The sequence below is a fragment of the Thunnus albacares genome, chromosome 6, assembly GCF_914725855.1.
Source record: "Thunnus albacares chromosome 6, fThuAlb1.1, whole genome shotgun sequence".
In the NCBI taxonomy this organism is placed as follows: Eukaryota; Metazoa; Chordata; class Actinopteri; order Scombriformes; family Scombridae; genus Thunnus; species Thunnus albacares.
Genome location: NC_058111.1, coordinates 32,256,327 through 32,277,384, shown reverse-complemented (window position 1 = coordinate 32,277,384; position 21,058 = coordinate 32,256,327). Strand labels below are relative to the sequence as shown.

At 41.2% G+C, this 21,058-nt stretch overlaps 1 protein-coding gene across 1 annotated transcript in view; it reads left to right on the top strand.

The window, feature by feature from the left end:
• Positions 1-21,058, top strand: part of LOC122983496 (alpha-2-macroglobulin-like) — a 52,830-nt gene that overhangs the window by 22,018 nt on the left and 9,754 nt on the right. Inside the window, exons 14-22 of the mRNA XM_044353228.1 lie at positions 2,656-2,805; positions 12,884-13,030; positions 13,184-13,283; positions 13,383-13,506; positions 16,356-16,581; positions 18,967-19,093; positions 19,673-19,794; positions 19,922-19,973; positions 20,746-20,829. Of these exons, the coding sequence (XP_044209163.1) occupies positions 2,656-2,805; positions 12,884-13,030; positions 13,184-13,283; positions 13,383-13,506; positions 16,356-16,581; positions 18,967-19,093; positions 19,673-19,794; positions 19,922-19,973; positions 20,746-20,829 (1,132 nt within the window). The remainder of the gene's footprint in view (positions 1-2,655; positions 2,806-12,883; positions 13,031-13,183; positions 13,284-13,382; positions 13,507-16,355; positions 16,582-18,966; positions 19,094-19,672; positions 19,795-19,921; positions 19,974-20,745; positions 20,830-21,058) is intronic.

The following is a 21,058-nucleotide window of genomic DNA, read 5'->3' as shown; positions in this document are numbered from 1 at the left end:
TCAAGTACATCAGAAATGAAACTTCCAGATTCAGAGTCTTTGTTGCCAACGGAGTCTCAGAAATTCGCAAGGCCTCACACCCTTCTCAATGGAGGTATGTTGAAACTGCAAGCAATCCAGCCGATGTTGCCTCCAGGGGTGTGAAAGTAGATACATTTCTCAAGAATGCAACATGGGTGTCAGGGCCTCATTTTCTCCTTCAACCTGAGAGAGTGGCCTGTCTCTCCTGACGATGCTCTTCAACTTCCATCAGATGACCCTGAGGTTAAGAAAGCTGTTGCAGTGAATGCTATACAGGTCAGAGAGGAGGTTGATGCAGTGACTCGCATGATCCATTACTTTGACTCTTGGACCCATCTGAGAAAGTCTGTTGCTTGGATCTTGAGATTTAAGACTTGGCTCTTGTCTGTTTGTCAGAAGAGGAGACAATTGAGCATGGCTCTTGCACAGTCTGACTTGGATACGGACCAACAAAGACGTTCATTGGAGAAGGACATGGAAACTTTTAAGAGAAAGACAGTTTCAAGTTGTCTATCAGTGGAGGAGTTTGAGAAGGCTGAACTGGAGATCATCAAGTTTAGTCAAAGGAAGAGGTTTCCAGAGGAATTCTCCAGATGAATTCCACTCTGCCCACTGATGGAGGATGGTGTTCTGAGAGTTGGTGGTCGGCTCAGCAGGTCATCTGTGCCAGCAGAAACGAAACATCCCATAATATTGGTTAAGGATTTACATATATCAGCCATTCTTCTGAGGCACATTCATCAAGAGGTGGGACATGGTGGTCGTAACCACATGTTATCCAAACTGTGTGAGAGATATTGGATCACCGGTGCCAGTACAGCCATAAGGAGAGTTCGGTCAAAGTGTATCATCTGTTGACGGTTGAATGCTCAGCCAGTGTCCCAGACAGACTTACCTTATGAAAGAGTTACTCCAGATGAACCTCCTTTTACTCGTGTTGGAGTAGACTATTTCGGACCTTTTGAGGTGAGGAGCAGAAGGAGTGTAGTGAAGAGGTATGGAGTCATTTTTACCTGCCTGGCCATACGCGCAATCCACATTGAAGTGGCACCTTCACTGGACACAGACTTTCATTAATGCACTCAGACGCTTTATTGCGAGACGTGGTCAAGTTCAGGAATTGCACTCTGATAATGGGACAAACTTCATTGGAGCAGAGCGTGAATTGAGAACAGCTATTGAGCAGTGGAATCAGTTGCAGATTAATGGTGTTCTTCTTCAGAAAGGAATAAAATGGACTTCTAACCCCCCCACTGGCTCACATCATGGAGGATCTTGGGAGAGGTTAATTAGATCAGTGAGGAAAGTCCTCAATTCCACTTTGAAAGTGCAAAACTTGGACGAAGAAGGCCTTCACACAGTTCTCTGTGAAGAGGAAGCCATCATCAATGGCCGTCCAATTACTAAAGCATCCACAGATCCTAATGACCTGGAAGCATTGACATCAAATCACCTGTTATTTTTGAAGACCTTACCATCTTTGCCACCAGGAGTCTTCCAGGGGACAGACATGTATGTTCGTAGACGATGGAAGCAGGTGCAGTACATGTCTGACTTGTTCTGGAAAAGATGGGTTAAAGAATACTTACCTCAACTGCAGGAGCGTCAGAGGTGGTCAGGAGTGAAGCGCAACCTCATCCCTGGAGATATAGTGCTTATAGTGGATAACACGGCACCTCGTAAATCCTGGGTCATGGGAAGAGTCCTACAAACCTTTCCAGACAGGAGAGGTTTTGTGCGTCAGGTGCGCATCAAAACAAAGAGCAGCTGCCTGGACCGACCAATAACCAAAGTCTGTCTAATACAGGAGGCCGAAGCTGGATAAGGAGTGGCTGATGCACATTGTGACACTTTGACCTCCATTTTGACTCTGATTTTTGACTGACAGACATAAAGTGATGATAAAGATCACTCTGATAAGACTATGTGCTAGTAACCTCTGGTCTTACTGACTTATGACACATGTACAGGATCGGGAGGAAGAAAAAATAAAGTAAATTTATGGACTTTGATTATTGAGCTTTTAATTGCTTCATGCCTCCTATTAAAATCTGTAATGTGAGTAATTATTATGTAATAACCTAATAATTAGGGGCTGGCGTGTAGGAGCCATGAATGGATTGATTTTCAAGTTTGAATGAATTGCAAAGTAGTAATTTTTTGTTTTATATTTTGGGTTATTTTGGTTTGTTTATTATTGCACGATCACGGTGATTGATAATCAGGTCACATGCATATGGGCGGTGGTATACTATAGTTAATATAAGCACCTGTTCACCTGCATGCCAGCTGGTAAGAAAGAGACAGAGGGTGAGTGGGTCGTCATATTTTTTGTTGACCGCTGTTTTACATCTGATCGCTGTGATTATTTTGAGTATATTTTGTGCACGTTATAGTAAGTTGATCCTTTTCATTAATAAAAGTTATTAAACTTATTTTTTGATCTCAGCGAATCTTTTTGGTAGCGTGTCAGACAAACGGCAAACAAGGCCCAACCTCAGCCTCTCAGCGACTTTTACATTGTTGCCAGTAGTCGCTACAACTACTTCTATCAGATGATTCGCTGGAGCAAAACACAGCAGGTTTACAGCTCTAAAGGTCATTATGGTGCATCTGTTTGTGTGTGTGTTTCAGGTGTTGTTGGAGTTTTCTCCGTCCTCAGCTGTTCCAGGAGAAGAAAGCATCCTGAAGTTGACGGCCCATCCAGACTCTCTGTGTGGCGTGAGCGCTGTCGACCAGAGCGTCCTCATTAAGGAGCCAGGGAAGACTCTGAATGTAGACAAGGTCAAGATCAACCACACCAGATGCATTCGATTATTTTATTTATTTATTGTGTTCTGTGTTACATCAATGGGTTTGTAACAAGCAGCAACTTCCACAACTTGAGTCTGAAGTTAATGCCGAAGTACGATAAAGGGCCCCTAGATGCTCCAAATGACTCCTATTCAAAAAGCATGAACTTCTCTCTGGAAGTACTAAGTTGGAGTACAGTCTCCATCTCTAAATTCAGGCCCTCTAATAAGTGTGCTGGTGGTCATTTTGACTCATAGTAGCTTTGATATCTGCCGTGTAAGCGTTGATTGACAGCTGTGATTGACAGTTGGCTCACCTGCTGCTTTCCCCAGCTCCGGGACCCACACTGAGTCGGACTATTGTGTCAGTATTTCACTAAGTTTAATGTTACTTGATTATGATACCTACCCTGTTAGCACAATTTAGCTTAAGTAGCTAACATTAGCCCAAGTGTGCAGCACTGCCGGTAAGATAGCATTAGCTTGGGTCTGAGGTAGATTTTATAATTGTTTTTATTTATTTATTTTAATTTTATCATTAGCTTACAGTCAATGGGCTGCGTCAGTCCTGTTATGGCTAGGCTAATGAACCCACGAGCAAGACACCGAGGCAGGAGGCAGCGAGTGGGGTTGGAAAAGGATTTATTTGCAAGGCGGTAAAACTGGGAGACTGGGGCCAAGGTCTGGACTGGTAGCTGGGGAACCTAGGGGCTTGGGCTGGGCGTGAGGCTGGGTATAGGGGATGGAGTGGGGAGCCAGGTCAAGGGATAGGCTGAGCCGGCGAGGCAGTAGGACTGGAGACAGGGCCGGGGTCAGGCTGAGGTCTTCTGCAGGCACAGAGAAAACAAAAGTCAGGCAATTGCTGGATACTGACAGAACAGTAATAAGTAGGCTGGAAGTGTGACTGACTGTAGGAACAGAGTCTACGATCTGGCGGTGAGTAGGAGGTTGCACTCTATTTTTAAGCAGACCTCCTGATGAATGGCAGCTGTTCGCCCGACTCCCACACACCTGTCTCCACTCCTACAATTAGAACCCAGAGAGAGAGAGACACACACACACACCCACTAGGAGGAGGCAGAAGTGGAGGGCAAGACAAGTCCAGTGGGCAGAGTGGAGGACCTGCTGCCCAGAAGTATTTTCTTTACCATGTTAAGGTTTTCTTTTAATGATATCTTTAACATTTCTCAACACAAAAACACAAAAGTGTCCTTGATAACTCAACAATACAATAGGTTAATGTTATGGTCATCAGTTTTAATAATTTCTCCTTTATCTTTCTGAGAAATAAAGTTTTTTTGTCAGATTTTGATAGTGATAGGCTAAGGAAGTGCATTGTGTTGTGGGCATGTTCAACTACTGTTTTGGGTTGTCTGCTGTCAGTGGACTTCATTCCATTTCAAATTGCTTCCGTTTGCTGCAACCTGAATCCACACACCGTTGTCTCTGTTAAGAAAAGGCATTTTATAGCCTGTGATTGTAAAATGTGAAGTTGCTCTTTTAATTTCATATTTCCAAGAATATGTGGCTGAGGATATTTAATATGAAATCATCTTTCTTAAAACATATCAATTAATATTGAGCCACGTCATGCAATAAAGCATGTTGTACCATCTTGTATATGGCCATATAAATGGGATGAAGACAGGATTATCAAACTAGACTTTACGTTTCACATTCCTCATTTAATCCCTGCACTTTCACATATCACCTTCATATATTACTTTCATTATTTCATATATTTCATCAAAGTGGACTTTAGAATGTGCATTACATTCAACCTCCACTGTTACATTATTTAATCATTTATGCATGTCACATTTAATTGTTACTCTTGTCACCTTCATATATTTCATACACTTCATTTCTTTGTCCATAGCACAGCCCACATTTCCTTTGTCAATATTTAATTTCAAGTTTTACATCCCATTTCAAAACTATTACTATTCTATTATTTAAATAGACTTTAAAATTTCAATTTAAGTTTAGTATTATTTAGATTATTTCACTATTATTAATATTAACTTACTTTTATCTATTTTTATTCTTCTGTGTTGTGTTTTTTGGGACCACCAAGACACTTTATATGCTTGCATTGACTAATAAAACAGATCCTGATTAAATGGGTTATGTCATGTTGACATAAATCCCAAAACCAAGAATCATAAAGATAAAAAAAAATCTCCAGGGTTGTGTAAATAGTAGCCTATGCCCCAACCCTAACCCAAGCACTTCAGGCCTTCCCTCAAGCCTGTAGTAATGCCCTTGATTATCAGCAGTATTATAATCTCTGAAGGTGACTCATTTTGGTCATTATTTCCTCTAAAAAAGAAAAAAACAAACAAAAAGGTTTATTTTATATCTTGGGCCTTCAAAGTTTTCTCTGAAACTAGGCCTGGGATGGTTTGTGTCCATGAAATGAGAAAATTAAAACTTTATTGTGGAGCTAAACCAAATACATCATTGGAAAGGTCTCAACCTGCAGAGTAACATATGTCAGTATGAAGATTCTACATGGCTCCTTCTTTGAAATACTGACCTTTGAACCTTGACCTTAGCGCATGTTTGAAGGCTTATAATTCAGCAACAAAACAGGCCAAAGACATGAGACCAACTGTTATAGAGAGCTCTTGACCTCAGCTATCATGTGAGTATAATCAACAACTGGGTTCGCTATCAGATATAGGTAAAATATGGTTAAAATAAATTTTCACCCATCTAACAATTAGATATTTAAAATTGTATTACACAAATGTGTTTACCATCCCCTTAAAGTCCTCAGTGTAATTTCAATTCAATATTTTCGATGTCCAATTCTAGGAAAAACACTAATATATTTTTAAAAAACTACAATTCCCTAGAGCCGTGCCATGCAGCTTGATACAAATCTTGATACAAATCTACACCACAGATGTAGTTCTTCAGGTTTAGGGTTGTAAAAAGGGTTGCAAAAAGATATATCTACTGAATATATCAAATTTCTAGTACAGCCGAACTAGTAATTACACTGCATCTAGATGAGCTATGTTAAGAAAATGTAAAGACGTTGGTTTATTTCAAAATATTTTAGTCAAAACAGGAGTCGAAAGTGCCAAGTCTGCCCACACGGTGGCCATTTTCCTCTGATGTCATGCTCAGAACGCTGCAAATGCAACACCACTAACACACTGTTAGCTTAGCCTGTTAGTACCTGCTACCACCAATGTTACTGAAAAAAATACATAAATAGGTTGTAAGCTATTTAAATCTAAATCCATGGAGCTGTGTGAAAGTTAATCAGGATCCTTTCCAAGAAATGGAACAAAACCAGCTGATGCATCATGGCAGACAGGCTGGAAATAAAGCTGTTAATGTTAACTTCCCTGATTCACTCAACACTCAACAATTCATAAGAACTTCATAAAAACTCTGATTTTAATCCTGCTGCTTTGGTTGTTAAACTGTCACATTCAGTGTGTCTGTCAGTCAAACTGTCAGGTTTTGTCACGTTTTATGTGACCAGCCCAATTTCAGAAAAGGACAGTCATATTAAATCTCAACATTTTTGAAAAGAGCTCTGCACACAATAAGTCAGGTCCTCCGGTATGTCCACCGGACAAACACGGACCATTGACTGTACTAATAAAATGAAAATAAAGAAATAAAGGAAATAAGGACAAAATGTGGGGTTAAATGTTGAATAATGTAGCAGTTATAGTTAAAAAAGAATATTAAATAAGAAAAATAATACAGCTTCTGTGCTCCCAAATCCTGATTGACAGAAAAGAACATGCTCCATGAAACATACTTCCAATTGAAATACATTAGTTTGAAAGTCATGCTGAGTGTCACAAAATAATTGAAAATTCATGTCCTAGTACACGAACCTAAAGATTAAATTTCATGACTATTTCATGAATTGCCGTGAGATTGGGTTGTTATATATGGTCTGTATCCTGGGAATGGTTGAGAAAATGTGTTTTTAGGGAAAGAGAAGAGTAATGCTTTCTATTTCCTAACTATTCACTTTTGAGATCTTCCAGAGCAAGACAGTGAGTGGAACTGCCCAGGTTTATTAAATTTAGCCCTAGACACACCCTAATCTTCTGAGGTCAACTTGTTAGGTTTCTCATGTGAGTCGCAAACACAATGCAACAAAATGTTAACATTTTTTTGGTGCTAAAAAAAGACATTAATATCTGGAAAGCAACAGCAACAAATGTCTCACATTAGTTCCTCACATATGTCTATCACTCACTGGGTGTATACTGACGAGACAAGGTATCTGCATTCTTATTGCTTCTTCCTGACCGGTATTTAATTTCAAAGTCAAACGATGCAAGTTGGGCAGCCCAGCGTTGTTCAGTTGCACCAAGCTTGGCAGATGACAGGTGACTAAGTGGATTGTTGTCTGTGTAAACAACACACTTGTGGCCTAGCAGGTACTCCCTGAACTTCTCCGTCATGTCCCACTTTAGCCCCAAGAACTCCAATTTCACTGAGCTGTAGTTCAGCATGTTGTGCTCTGTGGGCCTCAGACCTCGGCTGGCATATGCTATTGGTCTGACTTTGCCCCTTGATCCTGTGGGAGCACTGTCCCCAGTCCACTATGACTTGCATCCACCTCCAGGATAAAGGGCAGGGAGAAGTCAGCATAGGCAAGCACTGGTGTCATGGTGAGCTTTGTCTTCAGTGCCTCAAAACTTCTATGACACTCTTCTGTCCAGTTCCCAATGAAACCCAGTTCTGCCTTCTTCTTAGACCTTGTGCCCCCCAGCTCTGCCACCAGCCTATGTAGCGGGGCCGCCAACTTGGCCAAACCCTCCACAAACCGGCAATAGTAGCTAGCGAACCCCAGAAAAGACCACAGCTCTGAGACAGTAGTGGGGGGTTGCCAGTTAGCCACCACTGCTACCTTGCTTGGATCTGTGGAGACACCCTTGTCGGAGATCATATGGCCCAGGTAATGCACCTACTGTTGGAAAAATGCACATTTGGTGAGCTTCGCCTTTAGACCTTCCTGCTGAGCTGACCCAGCACCATCTCCAACCTTTCCAGATGTTGTTCTACTGTGGAAGAAAAAAATACAATGTCATCAAGGTAGAGAGGCAATGATTGGCCTTGCTGGTCTCCAAATAGCTGCTGCATTAATCTCTGAAAGGTGCTGGGGGCGTTACAGAGCCCAAAAGGCATGCGATTCCACTCAAACAGCCCAAATAGAGTGCAGAACGCAGTCTTGGGCCAGTCTTTCTCAGTGACTGGAACCTGGTTATACCCACTGGCGAAGTCCATGGTGGAAAACCCGTCAGCGCATCCAGGGATTCCTCAATGCGTGGCAGAGGAAAGGCATCCTTCTTTGTCTTGTTGTTCAGTTGGCGGTAGTCTACGCACATGCGCAGACTGCCATCCTTCTTCCTGACAAGAACAATGGGGGAGGCGTAGGGGCTGCGACTCTCTCTGATCACCTGTGCCTCTAGCAGTTGACGGGGGTATGCACCTGTAGCGCTGCCTCACAGGAACATCATCTAAGAGGGGGATATCATGGGCTATCAGATTAGTACAGCCCAAGTCCCCATCATGGACAGAAAACACGGAGGTATACTTCCTAAGAAGTGACCTCACCTGTCCCTGCTCTTATGCAGGCAAGGGGGACAAATCCATGGCCTCTATCTGATCCGGCACAGTGCGAGAAACAGATTGAGACCCCACTGTAGCTACACCAGATGGCACCTCAGTGACCCCTGTGGGCAAGCTGACAACTACAATGTTGCGGGGGTAGAGCAACACGTCAGTGGAATCAACATTAACGATTGGTATGTAGGCTGTGTCCCTTGTCACCCGAACTATAGCAGGGGACGCAAGCAGTCCAGCGGGAAAGCCAGAGTCCAGGGGCTCAAACAACACAGTAGTACCTGAATACTGCTCCGAGCACGTGGCTGCTACAACCTTCATCACACCACCTGGGATACGACAAGCCTTTCTACCCTGAACCTTTACCTTGCCTGGAGTATCCTGAGGGGCCTGCACACTAGCCCGATGGCACTTTTGTAACGCCTGCACAACTGACTCTGGGGCCTCGGATAGAGAGGGCAAAGAGAACAAGGCCAAGCCATGCTGCCCAAAGAGCTCTCAGTAGCATCTGCGAATCACAAAACACCAGGGACCTGACAGGACAACTCACCGGGGGAATCCTTCACCACCAACACCCTACACTGTGGCATTAACTTACCACAGAGCTCAACATCCAGCTCCAAGTAGCCAATGTAGGGGATAGGCAACCCATTGGCCGTTCTAAGCTGCAACCAGTGACAAGCGTGAAGGTGCTCTCAACCCTACGGCTCAAAATGCTGGAGGAAAAAGCTCTCTGTGACTGTAGACACCATGGAACCAGTATCTATTAAACAAGGCACTTTAACTCCACCCATGTCCACATCTAGATGAGGACTTGTCCAAGTTGACATTAGCTTGGAACTATCCTCCAAATCACTGGGACCAACCCCTGAGCCAGTAGATGCCCCACCTGAACTATTGCTCTGCAATCCGGTGGGCGCTAGTTTTCCGAAGCCTGAGTTGGATGAGACTGCCTACCAGACTGTGAGGGAGCATGCAAGGAGTGCTGGGAGCGAGGAGGAACACGTGCCCCATCGCACTCCCTAGCAAAATGACCAGGTTGCTGACAGCACTGTCATATTATGGGACCATTACGAGGTGAATGGCTGCGCCGGTAAGAGTTCTGCAAAAGTCCAATGCTTCGAGTAAGCTGATTTAACTGCTCTTGCTGATGTTTCAGCAGCTCCCTCATCTCACCCATCTCAGCTACCTGGGGGGGATTAACCCACCCCTGAGGACCACTCTGGACACCATACTGAATACCAAACGCTGAAGGAACAGAGTGACTTTGACCCCTCGCACCACCTGGCAAACCCTCACATTCCCACCTGATTGCCTCTCCCCTAACATCAAGTAAATTAACCGTAGGCTGTCTGCGCACAAACTGTTTTAGCTTGCAACGGAGGGCACCATCAAGGACATGCTCAACAAACTGGTCCCGCAGCAAAACATCAGCGTTAGGCATACCACCAGGTGCACGCTGCTTTACTGTTTCCATCAGGCCCATCAAAGCAAGGGAGAACTGCAGAGTCTCCCCTTACTGTTACCTTCTGGAAAAAAAGCTTCCTGTAAGGCTACATAGGACTCAGAACACCCATACATCTCCTGTAACACAGCAATGATCTTGGCTGAGTCCCCCCGTTCTGCACTAGGGCGATATTTTATCTCCTCACGTGCTTGCCCTTCCAAGCGATCGAACAGAAAAAATGCCTGATCTGATAGAGATAAATGTCTCACCCTCATACAGGCTTGCACCTCCTCAATCTACTCAGTCAAACCTATGCCTGATCTTTCCCTAAACATGGGACATTTCCTGTCTCGGGGCACAAAAACCAGTCTCTCTGTGACAGGGGCACTAGCAGTGGAAGGAGCAGTATCTGAGGCAGAAGAAGTAGAAGGCCCAGCAGTAGGGCCAGGCACAGCGGCAACCTGTTCCTGGCGCAGCCTCTCATTATCTGCCTTTAACTGTGCAACTAGGTCCCTCAATTCTCGAAACTCTTCCTCCATAACTACAACCTGATCAATGAAGGGAAGCTCTACAGTTGGTGGGGAAGAGTGATACAACCTCACCAGGACTTCCTACAGATCCACAAGAAATTAGCTGCTGCTTTGCCTTTAAGCAACCAAGAACAAACAAACCAAAAAAAAGAAGAAAAAAACCAAAAAGATTAAACAATACTGCTAACAATTTTTTTATTTTTTTATTTTATTTTTTTACAAGCAACAAAACAAAGAAAGAACAAAAAAAGAAGAGGAGAACACACGTCTCTGCTTTCAAAAAGTGAATCCTGCCAACTACGCCAGACTGTGACAAGAGGAATAGGGATTAAAGGGCACTAACCAGTGTTATCAAAAGGATCCAACTACGCCACCCTGGGGGTTTTACCCAGGGACAAGTGTTACCTCAGACCAGTACCATTAACTCAAAAGGCAATAGGTTCATTACACCAAGAAGTGAGAGAGAGAGCATCAATTCTCTATTTTTAACAATAGCAAAATTTAGTAAAAAAAAAACAATTATTAAACGTACCGATCACACAGATATTAAAAAGAGGGGCAGGGGAATTATTCAGTGCCAAGGCTTACCAGTGGAGGGGAGGTAGGAAAGGTGTCCAGAGGAGAGTCACCCCAAAGCACACCTGTACACACATCCACACACACACACACACACACACACTGGTGAAGGGTCAAACCCAGGGATGCTCAGTTAAACACAGCACACAGGAAAAAGGAGGAACCATCACCTACAGTCACCAACCCCACCACCATGGGCGCTCAGCTCCTGAAAAATAAAAAGGGATACAAAATCAATAAAGTGCTCAACCAACAAACAAAACCACCATACAGTTGCCCTAATGTTGAAACGCTTCACACTGGTTATCAACAGCTATAGGAAAGGGCCTCCCGCTGGTGATGTAACAAAACAAGAAAAGAAAAGAATAGACCAACAAACAAAACTAAACTAAATGAACACATAGACAATACCAAACAACATTCATTACAGGGCATAAAGACGAAAGCCCTGTACTTGTACAACTAACTAGGAAAGATAAACAAATAAACCAAATAAAGTAGAAAAACAAGATTATAAATATGAAACCATTACATAAGCCATAAAGTTGGGACAAAATGAACTAAACTAAGCAAAACTGAGGATAAGCAAACAATAAAATAAACTATGAAAACAATATTAGTAATATGAAATCATTATGTAAGCTATAAAGTAAAAACAAATGAATGAACTAAACTAAGCAAAACTGAGGATAAGCAAACAACAAAATAAACTATGAAAACAATATTAGTGATATGAAATCATTATATAAGCTATAAAGTGGAGACAAATAAATGAACTAAACTAAGCAAAACTGAGAATAAGCAAATGATGACAACAAAAAAAGAAAACCCCCCGCTCACTACGCACACTCACACCCACACCCACACCATTAAAACGACTCAGCTAAAAAGAGTTCTAGTCGTGGTACTGCCGGCCTTCAATGCAGCAGCAGCAGACCCGACCAAACAAATCGAAAACAAAGACAATGATTATTAACGCTAATTATAGGCAAAGCAGCAGTGTTCTTGCAGTGTGGGCAAGAACAGCAGCTCCCGAGTAAGTTGCTATATGGCTGGCCAGAGCCCACAGTCCTGTAATACATAATGAAAAATCAAATTAAAATGAGAAAGACAGCTGCCAAAAAGAAGATGAACCTGACACCATAATAGGCTACATACCAATCAGGCAGCGTCTGTAAGTTCAGGAAGAGAGAGAGAGAGCATCTATGGAGCCTATGCTGCTACTACATACAGGGACCTAGAAGCGAAACACCTGTACACTACACGCAACATAATAAACTTTGTGGTGCGAGAGAGAAGTGAACCTACTGACAGCAGTCCAATGAGGGGATCACTTCTGAGGGAGGTGAGTCACCACGGAGGGATCCATAAACTAACATAAGCAACAGCATGGGAGCACACTTTGAGGACCAGCACAGAAACTACTCTCATACCTGCAGCAGTTGCGGAAGTCCGGTGAACGGAGGCGGGGCGTGCGTTCAGTGTCAAGGGAGCACCCAGAAAATAACTACCTGCCTTTACAGGGTGCCCACAGACAATGATTGGCTCGAGATCGCTGAGTAATCAAGAGGCTAAGAGACTACAGGCCTGCTCAAACCAGACTGGAATACATTTCCATTCTGCTACATATGGATTGCACTTATTATTATTAATCCTGCAAATTTGCTGTCGTGAGTTGTCTGATGTTTTGAACACAAGTCCTAACATGTCTGAATCTTTCCCATTACTGCCTTCCTTCCCACATGATATGAATGGAGTGTTAGTGTAGGTTCAGAGATATTTTTACAGAAATACTTTCCAAACTGAAACATTTTGTTATGAAAGTCTGTCAAGACCTTTATATTGGTCAGTGTTTACAACAGCAAATATTTCACAAATTATAGCCTTTCATCTTTCTTTCTTTTCAGATATTTGACTTGTTGCCTGATAAAAAAGCATCCGGTATTCCACATGATGTTGAAGATCCTGTAGCGTGTATAAATGTGAGACAAAGAAGATATGTTTTGCCGTACCCTGGACATGGCGAAAAAGATGACGCTTACACAGTTTTCCAGGTAATCATTATGCACCAATTCCTAAATTAATTGCTGGCAGGACATTTGCTGTGAAAATGCAATGGAAGATACTGAATAACAAACTGCATAATGAATACTACAATACAGACCCAGCTTTGAAGTGCCATCTTTATATGTTGGTGGTTTATGTAGAAAATGGGCCTGAAGATGGCAACAAATCTGTTCATCAGGATGCCATCATGTGTGAACTTTAAGGGAACAAAATACTACAGTCATCATTACGATCGACCAAGTAAGACACACGCTGAACATTTACAAGCTATAACTTCAGGAATGTTCACTGTTTCAAGTTGACCACTGATTCTGATTGAATATTGTCCTGTTTCTTCAGACGTATTTTATCGGACAATTAGCCTTGGTTCAGCACCAAGAGGAGATGCAGGTCCACCTCCACCAATACAGACGGCCCGCTCTTTCTTCCCTGAGACTTGGATATGGGACCTGGTGGAAGTTGGGTGAGCTTTTATCACAAGCCTCTTAACGTCATGTTATTTGTCAGCTCAGACACTTAACCAAAACACTGCAGATCTTTTTCATGCTATAAAGAAACTGAAAAAGAACAACAACAACGGGGACAAATTGCTCTGTATTGGCAAACAACAGCAATGAAGTTGCAGTTTTTCATCTCTTGTTTACTCTGTTTCTCATACACACTCAAAACTTTCTATGCTGTGTACACTGATTAAAGGTTCTATTTGTAAGAGTCAGAAATTCCTGCAGTCAACATCCTGTTGGTCACACTCACGTGCGTGCTTGCTCAGCGGCCTGAGACTATTGCAGGTTATGTCCTTTTCCTCTCTTACACTTCTCATAATAACAGAAAAGATCTCAACCGTGTTTCAGCAAAGCATCTCTTACTCCCAGTCAGTCAGCCTCCCCATAAACGTGTGACCACCAACAGAAAAAGCAAAAGGGGTTGACATTGTTTGTTGACATTAGTGGGAGAAAGGCAAGGCACTCGGGAGTGTGCAAAAACGTCACATCCTTTGGATTTCTGCTGAAAATTCGGCACAGGTCCTTCACATAGAAATCAGTCCACAGGCTGTTACAGACAACCGAGAAAGTTGGGGAAGGTCTCGTTTTCTACGTTATGTTACAACCTGTTCACTCATTGGCAATAAAAAATGATTAATACATGTGAATTGCTTCACAATTCTTACACATAGAACCTTTAGGTATGGTTAATGAACTGCTCACTGTTTATTTTTTTCCCCCATTTATAGAATGTTTTTCAGCTGGATAAATAATGTAGGCTAATTGTATCCATCATATTTTGGGAAACAAATCAACCTAATTGATAAAGTTTCTTAATGAGCCACAGTACTGAGACGGAGACAACAATCTAACAATCTAAAACTATCTAAATGCAGAGATACAAAAGAGGTAAAAGAGAAAAAGGGGTGAACTGACCCTTTAAATGGACCAGTGGTGAAGAGATTCAGGTGTATCTGAGGAACTAAAAAGTTCACCTCTATGAGGAACCATAAAGCACCAAAACACAGTAATAACACTGAAATTCCTATTCTGCATATCTGCCCAATAATAATAACAATATTAATAATAATAATAATAAGTTGTATATTAGTATTGTATTTGTGTAGCACCTTTCATACAAAAAATGCATCCAAAGTGCAGCTCAATGAAATTACATGCATCGAGTGCTTCACATCAAGAAAGACATAAAAGACATAAAATGTCTTTTATGTCTTCAGAGGGAAAATAAAACCCTTTTGATAATGTTAATAAACATAAGATAAACTAAAGTGAAAATACAATACATAGAGTGCGTACCTCAGTTGTAGTAATTTGAGACTTAGTATGTGAAAACTCAAAGTATTTTGCCATTTTTACACAAGATGGAAGATAAAGCCCACTGATGTCTAAAACAGAATACTTAATGATAATAATAATAATAATAATAATAATAATGATAATAATAATAATAATAATAATAATAATGATAAGTTGTATATTAGTATTGTATTTGTGTAGCACCTTTCATACAAAAAATGCATCCAAAGTGCAGCTCAATGAAATTACATGCATCGAGTGCTTCACATCAAGAAAGACATAAAAGACATAAAATGAACTTCAGAGGGAAAATAAAACCCTTTTGATAATGTTAATAAACATAAGATAAACTAAAGTGAAAATACAATACATAGAATGCATACCTCAGTTGTAGTAATTTGAGACTTAATAGTTAAAACAGAATACATAGAATGTATAAAATCAAGTGCAGTAGTGCGTAAGCGTGAAGCTGACTGAAGGAAAACCTAGTTAAAGGCTAAAGTGAAGAGATAAGTTTTTAAAAGTATTTAGTGAGTTGGCTTCCCTGACATCTATCAGTAGTGTGTTCCATAGTTTTGGGGTGTAATTGACAAAGGCTGCATCCCCGATTTTCTTTTGGCTGTTGCTGGGAATCTCCAATAAACCAGCATCAGATGATTGCAGTGTTCTTGAGGGCAAATAGTTAACAATGGAGTTAGCAATGTAGCTTGGTCCTAGCCCATTAACAGCTTTGTACGTAAGGAGGAGGACATTAAAGTCAATATGAATGTTACAGGAAGCCAGTGCAGAGCAGCTAGAACTGGACTAATGTGCTCTGTCTCGGTTCTGGTTAATAGCTGAGCTGCAGAATTTTGAATGAGCTGAAGCTACCAATCAGGCAACAACTACTGAAATATATTATTATTATTATTTAGTTAACTTAGGCCAGCAGGGCCACACCTCAACCACACCTCGAATCCCCTTTCAAGCCACTTATTCCTGGTCAACCCATCCTGCCCTGTTTGTCACAGATTTCTGGATCCACCCTCCCTTTAACTTCCCTTCATCCATTCACCTTCCTACCTCAAACCTACCCCATCCCTCTCTCTGCTCATCTCTACCCACATCCCTTCATGCTCTCTTCTCTCCTCCCCTCATCCTTTCCTATTCAATACGGTGCATACCTCTCCCATGTCTCATTCTAGGTACCATCTAGGGGCCTGTAATCAGCTCAGGTGGAAACACGCCTGAGACAGAACTCCCACACTGACTCTCCCTCCACCCAGACCAACCTAACAGATGACCTCCTCCTTTCACCTTCACCCCTCCCTTTTACATCCATTCATCTTATACCTCCTGAATTTCCATTAAATCTTTAAATGACATATTGTTGTGGCATGGCTCTTGCTAGTGAATGAGACCTTAAGCAGCAAAAATGAAAAATGTAATTATAAACTTGACAGGACCAATCTGAGATAGTAAAAGTATGTTTCTCTAACTCACATAATGTGTCTGTGTGTATGTCTTGATCCAGAGAGTCTGGAATGAAAGATGTGTCCCTCACTGTCCCAGACACCATCACCACCTGGGAGACGGAGGCTTTCTGTTTGTCCCCTCAGGGTTTTGGCTTGGCTCCTCGTAAAGAGCTCACCGTCTTCCAGCCCTTCTTCCTTGAGCTCAGCCTGCCCTACTCCATCATCCGAGGGGAGCACTTTGAACTGAAGGCAACCACCTTCAACTACCTGTCCAGCTGTATCATGGTAATGAATATTTTAACACTCACAATACTACTTAATCATTGTATGTGCTGAAGAACTATCAGAATAAAAGAATGTAAGCACTGGAGTCAAAATCTGAAACTGAAGAAAATACACTGAATGTTACAATGTAAAGCCATAGAAGTCATGACTGTTACTATAAGTTGCCATTGTAGTAATTTAACACTGCTTTAACACTGCACATTTCTCACTTGCACTGCATGCATGCACAGATTAGAGGGTTACTGTCACACAAATTCTCACACACAGACCTTACTTACAGTTCATGAAGTTGTTATGACTAATACAATAACATGTCAGCAAACAACTGTCTACTTACACATCCCGCAGACACAAAGCAGCATTAATATCCTATTTGAATCCAGTTTGTGTCCACCAGATGAATATAAGTCCAGTATTAACTCTTCTTCTAACTCTAGTTCAGTCTCCACCAAAAAGAGTAGTAGTCTTTAGCTTGTTAACTTTGGCTCTCTGTCATTTTGTGCAGACAAACGTTAGGTTTGTCAGAGCTTGTTATATTTTTATTGATTTTATGGTTCATCAAGGATTTTGTATGGAGAGTTTAATGAAGAGTGAGACTCATCCATACAAGCCAATCAAACACCAAATGGAAGTGTTTCCATATACTACATACATATACTACTACTCTCTAATCATTAAAATAAATGTTGATCAAGGGATCAACATTTTGTTGTGCAATAAGTTAGTTGTTGCCTGATTGGACAGATAAACCTATTATGCACAGACAGGAGTTTCAGTGTACATAACTTTGCTGCCTGCATCCTTAATGGCCTGTGTGTGTCTATTATGTGCTGCGCAATATATTTATCCCCCTCCCTCCGACGCTTCAAATAGGCTAAAGTTCCGTTCTGTTACATTAGAATACCAGATTTTATGGACCAAATATATTCAGAGCTGGACTCAAAATATTTGGGGTTGTTTGCTGTTGCTGGACACGAACAAAAACGAGACGCAGGAGGCTTTCTGTGAAATCTACTGCGTTTCCACTGGAGTTGGTTCAACACTGAACATTGAGGGAAACAAATTAGCTGTCTTTCAGCTTTGGGGGGAATCTGATGTTGTGTCATTTACAAATATTGGGGAGACAAAACTCCATGTTTCATATTTTGGAGGGGGCGTGATCCCCTGTCTCCTGCGATGATTACATGCTTGCAGTGAAAAATATTACTTCATTACCAAGGTGGGAATTGAATTTAAAAAAAGGGAATATAGGCTGCCAGTCACAAAACTGAAATGAAATTTCACATTTAGAAAGCTTTCTCACCCTCCTGAATCCCAATTATTGGATGAAAATAAGTGTTACATGTATGCTAGATAGACAGAACATGTTGGGCCTTCAAATCTACTACTGTACATATCATTTTGTTTGAGTTTGTGAATGGTGCGTTGCTTGGTCGTTTTAAATATTACTGCTGCAAGGAATTGTGGGACAGAATTATCTCCTTTCATTTCGTAAAGGATGGTCAAGTGTAGCCTGTGCTAAAGGAGATTAGAAAGAAAGCACTGAAGCACCTTTCCTTTTTAGAGAATTCGATCAGCTCTTATCATCTCTGCCACTTAGATACTTCCAGGTCATTTCACTCAGTTAAGAACCTTCCAAGCAAAAAAGACTAGTTGACTACAGCCTAGGTCTTGAGGTGGGAAATTGGCGGTACAGATGTCACTGAATATCGATCCCTGCTCCCATTCACACATGACCCCATGCAGGAAATGTTCCTGAATATTTCAGGGATAGACTGCATGTGTGAAAAGGGCTTAACATTACACACTGTGTTGAATCATTATGGTTTGGGCCCTCAAGACATTTGCTGCAGGGTAAAAATGTAACAAAATAACAACCCCTTAGCCACGGGGGTGCCCCAAGAACATTCTGCTTTGAACGCATTGATATATAATCTGCAACCCCTCTATTATAGCAGATGTTTGTCTGAGGGCAGAGGGGGAGTCAGTCAATCCAATACAGGGATACAGACAAGCTTTAATGTCACAGCATAAAATAAGAGGACCTCCCAGTGAAATGAGACATCACTAGGATCAAGGACATGAGGCAAAGGACCGAGGTTGCATTATATTTGAAGAATTCAAATTCACACCAAATAGCTTTTATTCTGTTATCTGTCCAAAACAATTACACATGTAGGTCATGATGTACATTATTTGACACAAATTTTCTCTAATAAAAAAGAAGGCCTGAGCATACACGATCAGTAATTAAACTCCAAAAATATCCATTACTATTAGTGTTAAAATATTTTAGTCAAAAACTTTTGTTCATACCAATATGACTGTCAATCATTTTTCTTGTAACTTTACTGGCTTAAAATTGAGATTATGTCTGTTGAACAGGTCACTGTGACTCCAGCACCCTCCTTAGATTACACCCTCACCCCTCTCTCTGGTGACCAGTACACATCCTGTCTGTGTGCCAATGAACGCAAGACACTCAGCTGGACCATGGCACCTTCAGTCTTAGGTAAGTGTCACACCTTTATCCTTGTGTGCAGAGATTTTGTCAATACAATCAGAGATTGCTAAAATATTATATATAAACTGCTACTCCAATTTTGTTTCTGATTTTCCAGTGTTCTGTATTTCGTGGTAATTCAAAATAAATCCATGACAACAAACTGACTAAAGCGACTGACTAAAACTGATTTAAATTGTAGAACTTGTAAGATGTGTTCTAGGACTTTCATGAACATGAAAGAAACTTTAATGTAATTTTTGTATCTATTGGACTATACCGTTGCTATGATATGCCATTCATGTAAATGACCATTTAGAAACATGTATTACAACAAAATATTTTTGCTCTATATTTTCCTCTCTGCTCTATATAAACTTGTCAGGCTGAGTGATAAGAAAATATATTAATTAGACGAAAATAAATTATAAAAAAGACTAGAAGGGATTTTCTATTTATTCCCTACACATTTCATTCCTCCAAACTGTGTCACGGTGGAGAGGGATCCACTGTAATTAAACACTCCAAGCTCTAAGAACTTTTATGTAGATAACAGATCTTCATACATGTTTTTATGATCATTTTTAGGGGTCGTGAATGTGTCAGTGAGTGCTGAGGCTGTGGCATCCCACAGGTCATGTGGCAATGACATTGTGACCGTGCCAGAGAGAGGTCGCGTTGATGTGGTCACACGATCTCTCATAGTGAAGGTGGGTACCTTAAATACAAGACGACAAAGAAAAAAGTGTATACTGTACATTTGATGACAAAATAAATGATCAGCTTTGACAGAGCACATGTCCTACTTACATGATTTTCCACCTCTTTCCCTCTCAGGCTGAGGGAACTGAGATGACAAAGACTCACAACTGGCTGCTCTGCCCAAAAGGTCAGTATGGTTAAGACCAGGGGCCAGATGCATAAACGATGCGTACGCACAAAAACCATGCATACGCCATTTCCCGCACTTAAACTGTTATTTATAAGAACAGAATGTGTGGTGAGAACCTCACACAGTCTTCAGACTAGCATACACATGTTTTTCTAAAGCTATCTGAGTGTGATGTGATGTGAAGATGAAATATAAGGTGAGAGACGCAATCTTTAGTAAAACATGGTTTAAGTTGATAACCAGTTACACTGACTGTGTGATTTTTGTTATACAGAGATTTGTAAAATGCCAATCAAACGCACATTTAGAAATGCAACATTGATTAATTACTTTTGTGTGATTCATTTTATCATTCTTTTAATTTACATAGAGTCAACGTTTGATTTTGCTGTTAGTATTCTTTTTGTTTTATCCTTAGTTGAGACACACCTTGTAAAGTCGGTTTACATATGAGAGCTACAAACTAATCATTAATTGTATATCTGACATATCACTGCCGACAATGGTTTACAGACAGCTGTTCTGCTGTTGGAGAACCTTGCTGGTGCAAAACTTCTTTCCTGTTTGTTTCACTGGCAGGTGTACAGACTGGTGGAGCAGGCGGTAAAATGATATGAAAACATCTGATTCAGGGCTTCATCCATTTATGGCTCATTCTAAATGAAATCTGTAATAAGGCGGTTGCTTCTGCTTGACTGTCTCACACTAAGGTGATAGTTTTCTGCACCAGAACTCATACTTGTGTTGTTGTGTTTCTTGCTATAACCAGGAGAGGCTTTGACAGAAGAAATAGAACTACAACTCCCTGAGGAGGTGATTGATGGGTCTGCCCGTGCTTCACTATCAGTTCTGGGTAAACAGATTCCTTGATATAAATTCACTATTGCTTAATAAAACAATACTGGCTGGATAACTGTGTCACTTCATGCTGTAACACTGAAATTAAAAGCATTAACCACTTTTGATGAAGTACTTAATCATGACACTTTTTTTTAACCATGGCACTTTCATAGAATATACACAGTATATAGACTATACAGTATATCCTGGTAACTATAAAAGGTTAAGGGATCATACAGATG